Below are 11,625 nucleotides of genomic sequence, written 5' to 3'. Positions count from 1 at the left end.
CTAAGAACTTCAACTTTTTAGAAGTCTCAAAGGTGATCATGGTAAGGTGGGCATTATGGCCATTTATTTGGAAGGTACCCAGATGGGGGCATGAATCAAGGGTGGGATTCAGCCGGTTTGGGCGAGCCGGATGCTAATCTTACATCTGGTTCGCTGAACCGGTAGTTCCAAGGACTGGTTGGCCCTGCCCAACCCGCCCCACCCCTCCCAGGAGTCTCCACGCGGCCCGTTTTGGATGCCAGGTAAGTGCAGGGCACGCGTGGAGGCTCTGGGAGGGTGAAAAACGGGCCTCCCGGAAGTTCTGGAAGTCTGGAATTGGGCCTGTTTCCGCCCTCTGGAGCCCAGGGGAGGCCGGTTTCGCTCTCCCGAAGGCTTGAGGAAAACCTCCGGAGCCAAGGGAGGGCGAAAACACCCCCCCCCCGTGGTGCAGAAGGCCAAGTAGGCCACGCCCACCATGGCCACGCCCACCCAGCAACAGGGCAGAGAACCGGTTGCTAAAATGTTTGAATCCCACCCCTGGCATGAATGCTGGTTGACATCATATTAATAGTGATGTGAAGTAGTGAAGTGTTTTAACTACTTTATAATGCCTTGGTAAGGCCATATTTGGAATGTTGCACCCAGTTTGGGGTCGCCACAATATAAAAAAGATGTTGGGCTTCTGGAAAGAGTGCAGAGAAGAGCAACAAAGATGATTAGGAAAATGGAGGCTAAAACATAGGAAGCAACGGTTGCAGGAACCGGGTGTGTCTAGTTTAATGAAAAGAAGGACTAGGGGAGACATGATAGCAGTGTTCCAATATCTCAGGGGCTTCCACAAAGAAGAGGGAGTCAAGCTATTCTCCAAAGCACCTGAGGGCAGGACAAGAAGCAATGGGTGGAAACTAATCAAGGAGAGAAGCAACCTAGAACTGAGGAGAAATTTCCTGAGAGTTAGAACAATTCATCAGTGGAACAACATGCCTCCAGAAGTTCCAGCTCCAACACTGGAAGTTATTAAAAAGAGATTGGACAACCATTTGTCTGAAATAGTACAGGGTCTCTTGTTTGAGTAGGGGGTTGGACTAGAAGACCTCCAAGGGTCTCTAATCTGTTATTCTATTATCATAGACATGTTCTTCAAGGACCTTGATGGTAACACCAGACCACCACTGGAGGGGGCAAGTCAACTATGCTTTTTTCTTACTTCCAAGCAGGGTGGATAAAAACTGATGATTTTTTAAAAAAAAATAATAATCAGATTTTTTAAAATTTAAATCGGATTTTTTTTTACTTTTATCAAATTTATTTTAATAAAATGCTTTTGGAGTAAAAATCTATCTAAAGATAGTTTTCTATTTAAGGTACATTAATAATTATGTTAATATTAATATTAATATTATATTAATATATTAATAATTATTAATAATAAATAATAATTATTATTCAGCATGAAATGGAGCTTAGTTATGTAGCATGAGGCTGTCTATTCTGCAACATTGGGACTGTCGGTGAGTCAACAGCAGGTCAGAGGAGAAGCCACTGTGGGACAGAAACGACAGTTGCTCTTTAAAAAATTGTGATTTAAATCGAGTTGATGTAAATCAAGCCTTTTTACGACTGATTTAAATCGTGATTTAAATCGACTTGATTTAAATCCAATCCAATCCACCCTGCTTCCAAGGATCTCCCCAGTCATTAACCTCTTAAAGAATTCCGTACTTCTGCAGAAACTTGATTCTCAGGTTTAATTTCAAGTGAACGGAGACCTTGCGTGGAGGTATCATAAAGCATTTAATCCACCTTTCTTAGCGCAGTACTCCAAATATAAAACTTTAAGGATTCCCCAGCCCTCTTATTCAAATTGTCAGCCCAACTCATTTTTTTCCCCCTGTACACTGCAAAGGGAAATCATAGTGTTTCAGAGAAAATCCCCTGCAGTAGCTCTTGATCAGTATTTCAAGAAGCCACTGTGGGAATGGAGATTTTGCAATATCCTTCCCTCAGGAGTGGGGAGGGAATGGGGATTTTGCAGTATCCTTCCCCTGGAGTGGGGTGGGAACGGAGATTTTGCAATATCCTTCTCCTGCCATGCCCACAGAACCGGTATTAAAAAATTTTTGGATTTCACCACTGTTCGACTTACAACCATTCCTTTAGTGCAGGGGTCGGCAACCTGTGGCTCCGGAGCCACATGCGGCTCTTTGGGCCCTGTGGCTCCCTGCCAGGTGATCCCAACATTGGCTGGCCCCGCCCCTCGCCCTCCCCTCCCAGTCACTCCTCACCTGGCCTGAGACAGTAAGGGCAACAGCGGGGAATGGAGAAGCGGTCAGGGCAGAGACAGAGAGATACGGGGGGGGGGGGGAGAGAGAGAGACATAGAGAGATACAGAGAGAGAGGGAGAGAGGGAGGGAGGGGAGAGAGAGATATGTCAAAAGGATTGTGTGGTTCCTGGTGTTTTTTAACACCTGGTTCTCTGCCCTAATGACCGGCTGGGTAGGCATGGCTGGGGTGGTGATGGTCATGTGACTGTGAGTGACATCCAGGTTTTGAGGTCCCCACTAATCTTTAGGGTTTCCTGCCTGAGAAAGGGGGCTGGACTAGAAGACCTCCAAGGTCCCTTCCAACTCTGTAATTCTGTGATGGGGTCAAAACTTAAAAAAGAAACTTACTTGTTGCCGGCTGGAGAGAAATTACTGGCAGAATCCTTTATCCTTTTCTGCATTATTCTCTTCTTCGCACTTTCTTTAAGCACCCTGGAGCCTCTGGGGAAAATCCCCTCCATGAGGTCCATCGTGGTCTTCATCTTCGAATCGGGATCCAGGATGCTGCAGAGCGACTTGTCCTTGTGCACGATTTCCTTAGCCAAGGACTCTTCCTTCAGATCCTCCCGCGTTTTCTCTTTCCTTTTACTCTTCTTGAGACGGAACTCCTTCTTCTCGGATGCCTCGTTTGCCGTTGCGGCTTCTTGAGAAGGTTCCTTCTCAACCGTTCCTTCGATGGCAGCATGGCGCTCTTGAGCTTCCGGAGAAGGAGGGACTCTGGTTGCTTTGGGTTCTGAAGATCCAACGGATGGAGAAATGTTGGCCCTGAGGAAGTCTGGTCCTGGTTTGTCTCTCATGGAGAAGTCCCTGGAGAAAGCTTTGAGGTTCCTGTTCATACGGGGCAGGAAAAACAAGACAACCTAATGACTGTATTACTGTCTTATGTCTAAGGATATTTACCCATGTGGTATGGCTGTATTAAGATAAGAGATAACTTTTATTGTCATTTTTGTGTGTGTGTGTGTGAGCACACTGGCCCACGTTAAAAATGAAGTTCTGTTGCCGGCTCTCAAAAGAAGGTATCTATCTACCCAATATTATTATTATTATTATCCTTCTCAACTTTTCTACTATCTTCTTCTGTTGGTATCATATTTATTTATTTATTAGTCCAATTTATATGCCGCCCTTCTCTGTAGACTCAGGGCGGCTTACAATGCATTATAGCAATAGCCTGCATACTTTTTTGTATAGACCTGCTTATTAGGGCTTTCGGCCCCCCCAAGCGGTGTTGTTCTATACAAAATTGGCTTACTGCCCCCACAATCCAGGTCCTCAATTTACCTACCTCGAAAGGATGGAAGGCTGAGTCAACCTTGAGCCTGGTGATATGACTGTATTACCTTGTTATTTGTATGTATACTTCTTGTTTGTATGTAGATGTTGTTTGTGTATGTAAACTGATTATATTACTTTGTTGTTTGTAGGTATACAACTAGCTGGGCTGGCTTGAGCTAAATTTTAAATTGGTTTTAAATTGGGTTGTTTTAATTTACGGCCAGAATATCTAATTATTTTAATACTGTTTTTTAAATTTTGTATGCTTTGTTTTTACTTAGGCTGTGCACCGCCCTGAGTCCTATTTGGAGAAGGGCGGTATAGAAATTTAAACAAATAAATAAATAAATAAATAAATATACTGAGAGCTTATGCACAGGAGACAAATTCTTTGTGTGTCCAATCACATTTGGCCAATAAAGAATTCTATTCTATTCTATTCTATTCTATTCTATTCTATTCTATTCTATTCTATTCTATTCTATTCTATTCTATTCTATTCTATTCTATTCTATTCTATTCTATTCTATTCCATTCCATTCCATTCCATTCCATTCCATTCCATTCCATTCCCTATTAGTTTCTATTTTATTTCCTATTATTATTTTACAGACCCCTCGCATCCTGGACATAAACTGTTTCAAGTCCTACCCTCAAAACGACACTATAGAGCATTGCACACCAGAACAACTAGACACAAGGACAGTTTTTTCCCCAAATGCCATCACTCCGCTAAACAAATAATTCAACACTGTCAAACTATTCACTAAGGCTGCATTACTATTACTATTAGTCTTCTCACCGTTCCTATCACCCATCTCCTCCCACTTATGACTGTATGACTGTAAACTTGTTGCTTGTATTCTTACGATTTATATTGACTGTTTCCTAATATGATTTGATTGCTTATTTGTACCCTATGACTATTATTAAGTGTTGTACCTTATGATTCTTGATGAATGTATCTTTTCTTTTAAGTACAGTGAGAGCATATGCACCAAGACAAATTCCTTGTGTGTCCAATCACACTTGGCCAATAAAGAATTCTATTCTGTTCTGTTCTGTTCTGTTCTATTCTACTCCCTATTATATTTTCTATTCTATTTCCTATTCTATTCTATTCTATTCTACTCTATTCTATTCTATTCTTATTCTACTCTACTCCCATTTCTATTCTATTCTATTCTATTCTACTCCCTATTATTTTCTATTCTATTTCCTATTATTTCTTATTCTATTCTATTCTATTCTATTCTATTCTATTCTATTTCTATTCTACTCCCTATTATTTTCTATTCTATTTCCTATTATTTCCTATTCTATTCTATTCTATTCTATTCTATTCTATTCTAATTCCACTCTACTCCCATTTCTATTCTATTCTGTTCTGTTCTGTTCTATTCTACTCTACTCTATTCTATTCTTATTCTACTCTACTCCCATTTCTATTCTATTCTATTCTATTCTATTCTATTCTATTCTATTCTATTCTATTCTATTCTATTCTATTCTATTCTATTCTACTCTACTCTACTCTACTCTACTCTACTCTACTCTACTCTACTCTACTCTACTCTTTCTATTTCTATTCTATCCTACCCTACACCTGAATGCCGGACAAATATCTAAGAATTTAGAGAATAGTTGTCCTCAAAGAGTTCATAGGGTCATTCTGAGGACCAAGCTCATTTTAGTTCAGAGCCAGTAGATCAAAGTCAAAAATTAAGTTAAATGCATTAGTTTGAAATTCTGGCTGATGAACACATTCTATGCAAGAGAATATTTGTAACTCAAGAGTTGAACTGTGGGATCCTTATTGCTGGTCTGAGCTTGGTCGTTTTCTTGGTTGCTTTGAATCTTATGATAAACAAGCCAACAGTAAAGAACAGCCTAATCAAGGAACCACCAAGAACAGTCCCACCAACACTGACAGGATTAGCCAATATATAAAAAGAGAACAAACCCCACTCCCTTCTAGCACTGATGATGTTCCCTAGTTGGGTAATGAAACGCCTACAACACAACAATCAAGCTCAGAGAGCACCAAGGATTCCACGTTCCACCCAAAGAGTAGAAAGAACTGGGAAAAGTCACTGCAATATCCAATACCTTGTTGTCATCTTCTCGTCTGCAAGACTTATAGAGCTGTCTGATGCTGGATTGTCCTCTTCAAATGCCACACTTGGGGGTGGCGATGGAAATTCTTCTAGATTGTCAATGGGACTCTCAGGAGGTGGTGGATATTCTGATAGATCACCCATAGGATGAGTCTGGGCTTCTTGGATGAAAACATCATCATCATCCTCTTCTCGACAGAACAGTGGTGGGGACATCTGGAGGTAGGTCTCTGAGATGCGAAGGGACAACCTTCCTTGACTAGAGAGAGATTCTGGCTCAGAGAAGGAACTATTCTTAGAGGGGATCCCATGCCATTGTTGGAAAACCTTCTGGCCAGATGTTTGAACAGAAGTGGAGCTCTTTGGATGGTTGTCCTCTCTGGCCCATTTCATTTTAGCTGGGGCTTGTCTTTGAGACAGAGTAGGCTTGGACTTCCAAGTTGTTTCTTCTCCTGGCTCCTTACTTGGGTGATTGACACTTTCCAGGACCTGGCTTGGAGTTTTGTTATTGTCTTCCTTGTCAGCTCTGGGCGGCCACCTCGTGAGCGTGTTGTCTCCAGCAGCGGAGAAGTCTGAAAGAGTCGGGGTGGAGGATGCCGAACTGCGGGAAGAATAGCTGGCTTTGGAAGGAGCGACCCGTCTGAAGCCTTGCTTGGCCTCGGAATGCTTCTCCTTCATATCCGGGCAAGGGGAGACAAAGGCCGAAGTCCGGCTGTGATGTCGGAGAATATCAGGGACCTTCTGTCTCTCTGCGGGTGGCGCCGAGCTCCCCACATTCTCGCTGCTGTGATGAGGACGGTATTGCGTGAATGCCGATTTTTCCAGGTGGCCTCTCTTGCTATTGCCAAATGACCTGGGAGAGAGCAAGAAAACAAGAGTTTTCTCAAAGTGGAATAAAACAAAACAAAAAGAGGGGAGGAAAAAAAGCATTCTGACCCACCAAATTAGACTTCAACTAACTTTGTCACTTTGAATGCACATTAATTGGCATGAATTAAAATGAAATTTCATTGTGTACAGCTCTCAAATGGCCCCCACCTCCAAAATACACGACATAAATATGACAAAATAAATAAATACAAAATTATGCATATACCGTATGTTAAGGAATCCAACCGGGTTATCATGGATATGCTGGATGACTGTTCTTATGCCATCTTCACTTGGACAATTATCCACAAACACAGCTGTCTGAATATGGTACTGTGTATTCACACCAACTCTCAGTATTCTGGGCCCATAACCAATGTTAAGGACTATGCGCAGAGTAACCCTTGAGTAGCAAGGTTGTGCACATGAGAAATGGCTGAGAGTGATTGTGAATAAGCACTGTCAATACACAGACACACTGAGCTGTGATATTCTTCTACTTTTAGGAAAATCAAAACAAAGTCCAATAAACAATCCAGGTCATACACAGATAAAGATAGTTAAATTGTCAATCCAGGGATATTCCAAGAACAAAGTCTTCTTACCAGTTGTTGTAGTCATATGCAATAAAACAGTTCTTTTTAGAGTTGCAACAGGAATAAGTATAGCAGTAAAACAATCAGTAAAACAATAGAAAACAACTAGTAGCAATGATCAAGCAGTGATCATGCAGAGAGAACAGACAGAGAGGAGCAGAGGTAGCAATAATAATGTAATAAGAGAAAAAACAAGCCATGATTCAAGCTTCCTTTTAAGTACGTTGGCTACAGAGCTAGCCAATCAGAATACAGTATGATGCAATATAGCATTACAGTCTTAAAGCTATATATTACATTTTGACTGCAAACATGCATTGATGGTTTATATATATATCCATTCCCTAACACCGTATTTTTCAGATTATAAAACACACAGGAGTATAAGACGCACCAAGATTTGGAAGAGGTAAACAAGAAAAAAAGAAGTTTTTGCCCTCCCTGACCCCCAGGAGCACCCCATTTTTAGGAAAAATGGGGCCTGCAGAGGGTTTGGGAGGCCTGCAGAGTGCTCCTGGGGGCTGGGGAGGGCAAAAACGTGACACATGGGGGGTTTGGGAGGCCAAAAATGGGCCCGTTTTTCACAAAAACGGGAGAGTTTTTGCCTTCCACAGCCCCCAGAAAGACTCTGTGTTCTCAGGGTCACCTGAGTGATGCGAATGGGTGTGGAGCCTTCTTGGTACTGTTGAAAGGACTGTGTTGTAAACAGGAGGAGTGTCGTATCCTCCCCCTCTGTTGAGAGAGGGCAGTTCAATTTTGACACAGATGGGCTCTTTGACCCCTCTTTCAAACCAGCGGCCCTCTCTGTCCAAAATGTGGACTTTGCTGTCTTCAAAAGAGTGGCTTGTATCTTTTAAATGCACATTGGACTGCTGAATTTAGTCCTGATTCAACAGTTCCAAGAAGACTCCACATGTCAAAACGATTGATTTTGATATGTCAAAAGGATTGTGTGGTTCCCGGTGTTTTTTAACAACTTGTTCTGTCCCCCTTCCCCACACAGGCAAACACACAACCAGGCATGCCTGCCAAGATTTTATTAAGCAATCAGACTAGAAATCCTTGCAGATGAGAGTTTTGGCAGTAAATTGCGAAATGCCTGCCAAGTCAGTTTTCACAGTCAGCAAGAGAGAGTTTATCCTCAGTCTGGTTCAGTAGCAAAAAGTAATCCACGAAGCAAGAGTTAGCCAAGGTCCAGTCCAAATCCTTGCGGTTTTAATTTGTAATTGGTTTTAACTGGGTTGTTTTAAATTGATGGCCAAAATTATTTAGTGTCTTTTAAACTGCTTTTAAATTTTATATGTTGTGTTTTACCGTGGCTGTTCACCACCCTGAGTCCTGTTGGAGAAGGGCGGTATACAAATAAAATAAAATAAATAAATAAATAAATACGCACAAGCCAGATTTCAGGTAACACGATGTGACTCTCAGGTTTTTAACTTTGACCGTCACAAAGCCTGAAGAGCAATCACACCCACTTTTATTCCTGGTGGGGTGTGGCTCAGTGACTCAGCTCAATCTCTGGCTCTCCCACGCCTCTTTCGTTGCTGCGCACGCTTCTCCCTCCGACGCTGCCTGGGCTCAAGCCAGGATTCATCATCCTCGCTCCCTATCTGTTGTTGTTCCGATATGCTTTCCTCCTGGCATATCCCAGCTGTTCCTCTTGGCCTTCGGATGGAACCTGAGGCATTGCCAGAGAGGAGAGTCCTGGAGAGGGAGGCCTTATCAATTCCTCCCCATCACCTTCTGAGTCCTCTTCCTCTGTTAAGACAGGCTCAGGAGTCGGGGTCACAACACAACTGGTTCTCTGCCCTAATGACCGGCTGGGTAGGCGTGGCTGGGGGGGTGTCATGTGACTGGTGGAAGTAAGTGACATCGAGTTGGCCACGCCCACCCAGGTTTTGTGGCTCCCGGTGTTTTCTTTTCTGTGAGAAACGGGTCCAAATGGCTCTTTTGAGTGTTTAAAGTTGCAGACCCCTGTACTAAACGATAAGCAAGATCTCCATTCCAGTAAATAGGTGGTTTTAAAAATAGGGACTGGACAGAAACATAAAACTTTCAACACAATCGAAGGTCCCAGTAATACCCCGATCCCATGTTAGGGAGCATGACACAAATACGTTAGGTTAATACATGACATTCTGAAATAGTTCTCGTATGATTTCCCTGCCATCTGGAGCCGTCATTATGTGGGATATGCAAAACATCTGAAGGGAGTCCTTTCCCAAAGCGGGTGGCTGCAAGCAACCCGACCTCCCTTTGAATGTGGGAGCAGCTGTGAAGTCTGCAAGGCTTAGCACAGGCTAAGTTTGGGGGTTGCTGGAAGTCGCTGTGCGTCTCACAGTGAGGCTGCGGAGGAAGTAAAGCATTTGAGGGTGTTTGTGGCAATGGAGGTGACCGGGAAGTTTTGGAAGGAATCCTTTCTGGCCGAACTAACATTTCACTCAACCTGATACAATTTGAAAAGCATCCCTAATTATCTTTCCTTCCCTCCATTCGCCCTCCTCCCTCTTTCTTTCTTTCTCTTTCTTTCCCTCTCTTTCTTTCTTTCATCTTTCCCTCCCTCTCTTTCTTTCCTTCCTGCCCTGCCCTCCCTCCCTTCTTTTTTCTCTTTCTTTCTCTCTCCCTCCTCCTTTCTCTTTCTTTCTTTCCCTCACTTTCTTCTTCCTTCCTTCCTTCCCCTCCCTCCTTCTTTCCTTCCTTCCTCCCCTTCCTTCCTTCTTTCTTTCTCTTTCTTTCTCTTTTCCTCTCTGCCTTCCTTCCTTCTTTCTCTTTCTATCTTTCCCTCCCTTTCTCTTTCTCTTTCTCTCACTGTCTTCATTTCTTCTTTCTCTCTCCCCTTCCTTCCTTTCTCTCTCCTCCCTCTTTTTTCTTTCTTTCCCTTTCTTCTTCTTCCTTCCTTTCTTCTTTCCCTCCCTCCCTTTCCTTCCTTCCTTCCCTGCCTTCCTTCTTTCTTTCTCTCTTTCCCTCCCCCCCTTTTCTCTCTCTTTCTTTTTTCTTTCTCTCTCTCTCCCCTTCCTTCCTTCCTTCCTTCCTTCCTTCCTTCCTTCCTTCCTTCCTTCCTTCCTTCCTTCCTTCCAATTTATGAGAAATGAAAATCAGCACAATTTGGTTGGTGAGTCCTTGGAATTGCACGGAGCTCTTTCGTTGAAGAAAAGGGCACCCTCAATGACCTACGGAGCAAGCTTACTGACTTTTACAGCTGTAGATTTTGGAAATAACATTTCTAGGCATTTAACATGCCTACAAACACACACACACACAAACCCCCATACAAACACACTTACCTGCTTGTAGCACCCAGTACGTAGAAAGGATCTTTCATAAAATGGGAGCTTTGATTACTGTCTTCCACCTGAAAATCCTTAAGGAGAAGACATGGGAAGTTAAAAGCAAATTTAAAAAGCCACATTATTTTGTCAAAGAGAAGTTCAACAAATAGTGTCTGGGCATTTTGACAACTGGCATGTTTAATAAATGGTTCCAATGTCCCGGGGTCATGTGATTGTCATTTGCAACCTTCCCAGTCAGTTGCTGAGCGCCTGAATTTTGAACATGTGACATGGAAATTTTGGGCTCAATTGTTGTCGTAAGTCGAGGACTACTTGCACTCGAGTGGACAGAAGGAAGAGGAAGAAAAACCTTTTGGGAAGGGACAGAATAACTGAATTGCCTCTGTGCTCACAGACAGAAAAAGACCCGTCTCTTCCTTCTGTTTTTGTCTCCTATGCTTGCTAATTATCTATTTTTTTTGCAAAAAAAATCTATCACTGCATCTATAGATCATCTTTCCTTACTCACTTCTGCCTGCCACATTAAAATATTAAAAGCCTAAAACTTCTGCTCAGTGGTGGGATTCAGCCAGTTCAGGTGAAACGGTTGTTAAATTTCTGGCTGGCCCCACCTCTCCCCTTCCAGGAGTCCCCACGTGCCTCGTCTTGGCTCCCAGGTAAGTGCAGGGAGGCCTACTAGGCCCAAAACGGGGCGCGGGGCGCTGACTTTGCTTGTCAGGAGGTCGCAAAAGGGGGATCCCATGACGACCTTGGGGCGCTGCAACCGTCATAAATGTGAACCAGTTGCCAAGCGTCTGAATTTTGATCATGTGACCACGGGGATGCCGCAACGATCGTAAGTGTGAAAAATGGTCACTTTTTTTCAGCGACGTTGTAACTTAGAACGGTCACTAAATGAACTGTTATAAGTCGAGGACTACCTATATCCCAAAACAGCATGGGGATGTATTTTCCAATGGTATAATGGCTTGCCCAATTATAATTCAGTATCATCTTTTAATTCCTTGTGAGGTGAAGGCTGTGCAACTGAATGGAGCTAAGTGTTTACTGGCCGGATGCCCTTCCTGTTGCCAATGCAGAGTTTTATTCAGCAGATATATTCTCATTGTGGCCAGAGGGAGAGATATCTGCCTCTACCTAGGACCGTGATGGCGAACCTATGGCACGC

At 43.0% G+C, this 11,625-nt stretch overlaps 1 protein-coding gene across 4 annotated transcripts in view; it reads right to left on the bottom strand.

Annotated features, from left to right (window-relative positions):
• Positions 1–11,625, bottom strand: part of SHROOM3 (shroom family member 3) — a 230,430-nt gene that overhangs the window by 7,678 nt on the left and 211,127 nt on the right. For all 4 annotated transcript variants that reach the window (XM_087875242.1, XM_087875244.1, XM_087875243.1 and 1 more), the window contains 3 exons: positions 10,452–10,528; positions 5,691–6,551; positions 2,652–3,131 (listed from right to left, as the gene is read on the bottom strand). In XM_087875242.1, coding sequence (XP_087731368.1) covers positions 2,652–3,131; positions 5,691–6,551; positions 10,452–10,528 — 1,418 coding nt within the window. The remainder of the gene's footprint in view (positions 1–2,651; positions 3,132–5,690; positions 6,552–10,451; positions 10,529–11,625) is intronic.

Source organism: Pantherophis guttatus, chromosome 8 (assembly GCF_059756535.1).
Source record: "Pantherophis guttatus breed Tessera chromosome 8, ASM5975653v1, whole genome shotgun sequence".
Lineage (NCBI taxonomy): Eukaryota > Metazoa > Chordata > Lepidosauria > Squamata > Colubridae > Pantherophis > Pantherophis guttatus.
The sequence above is the reverse complement of the archived record's forward strand: the minus strand, read 5'-3'. Positions and strand labels throughout refer to the sequence as shown.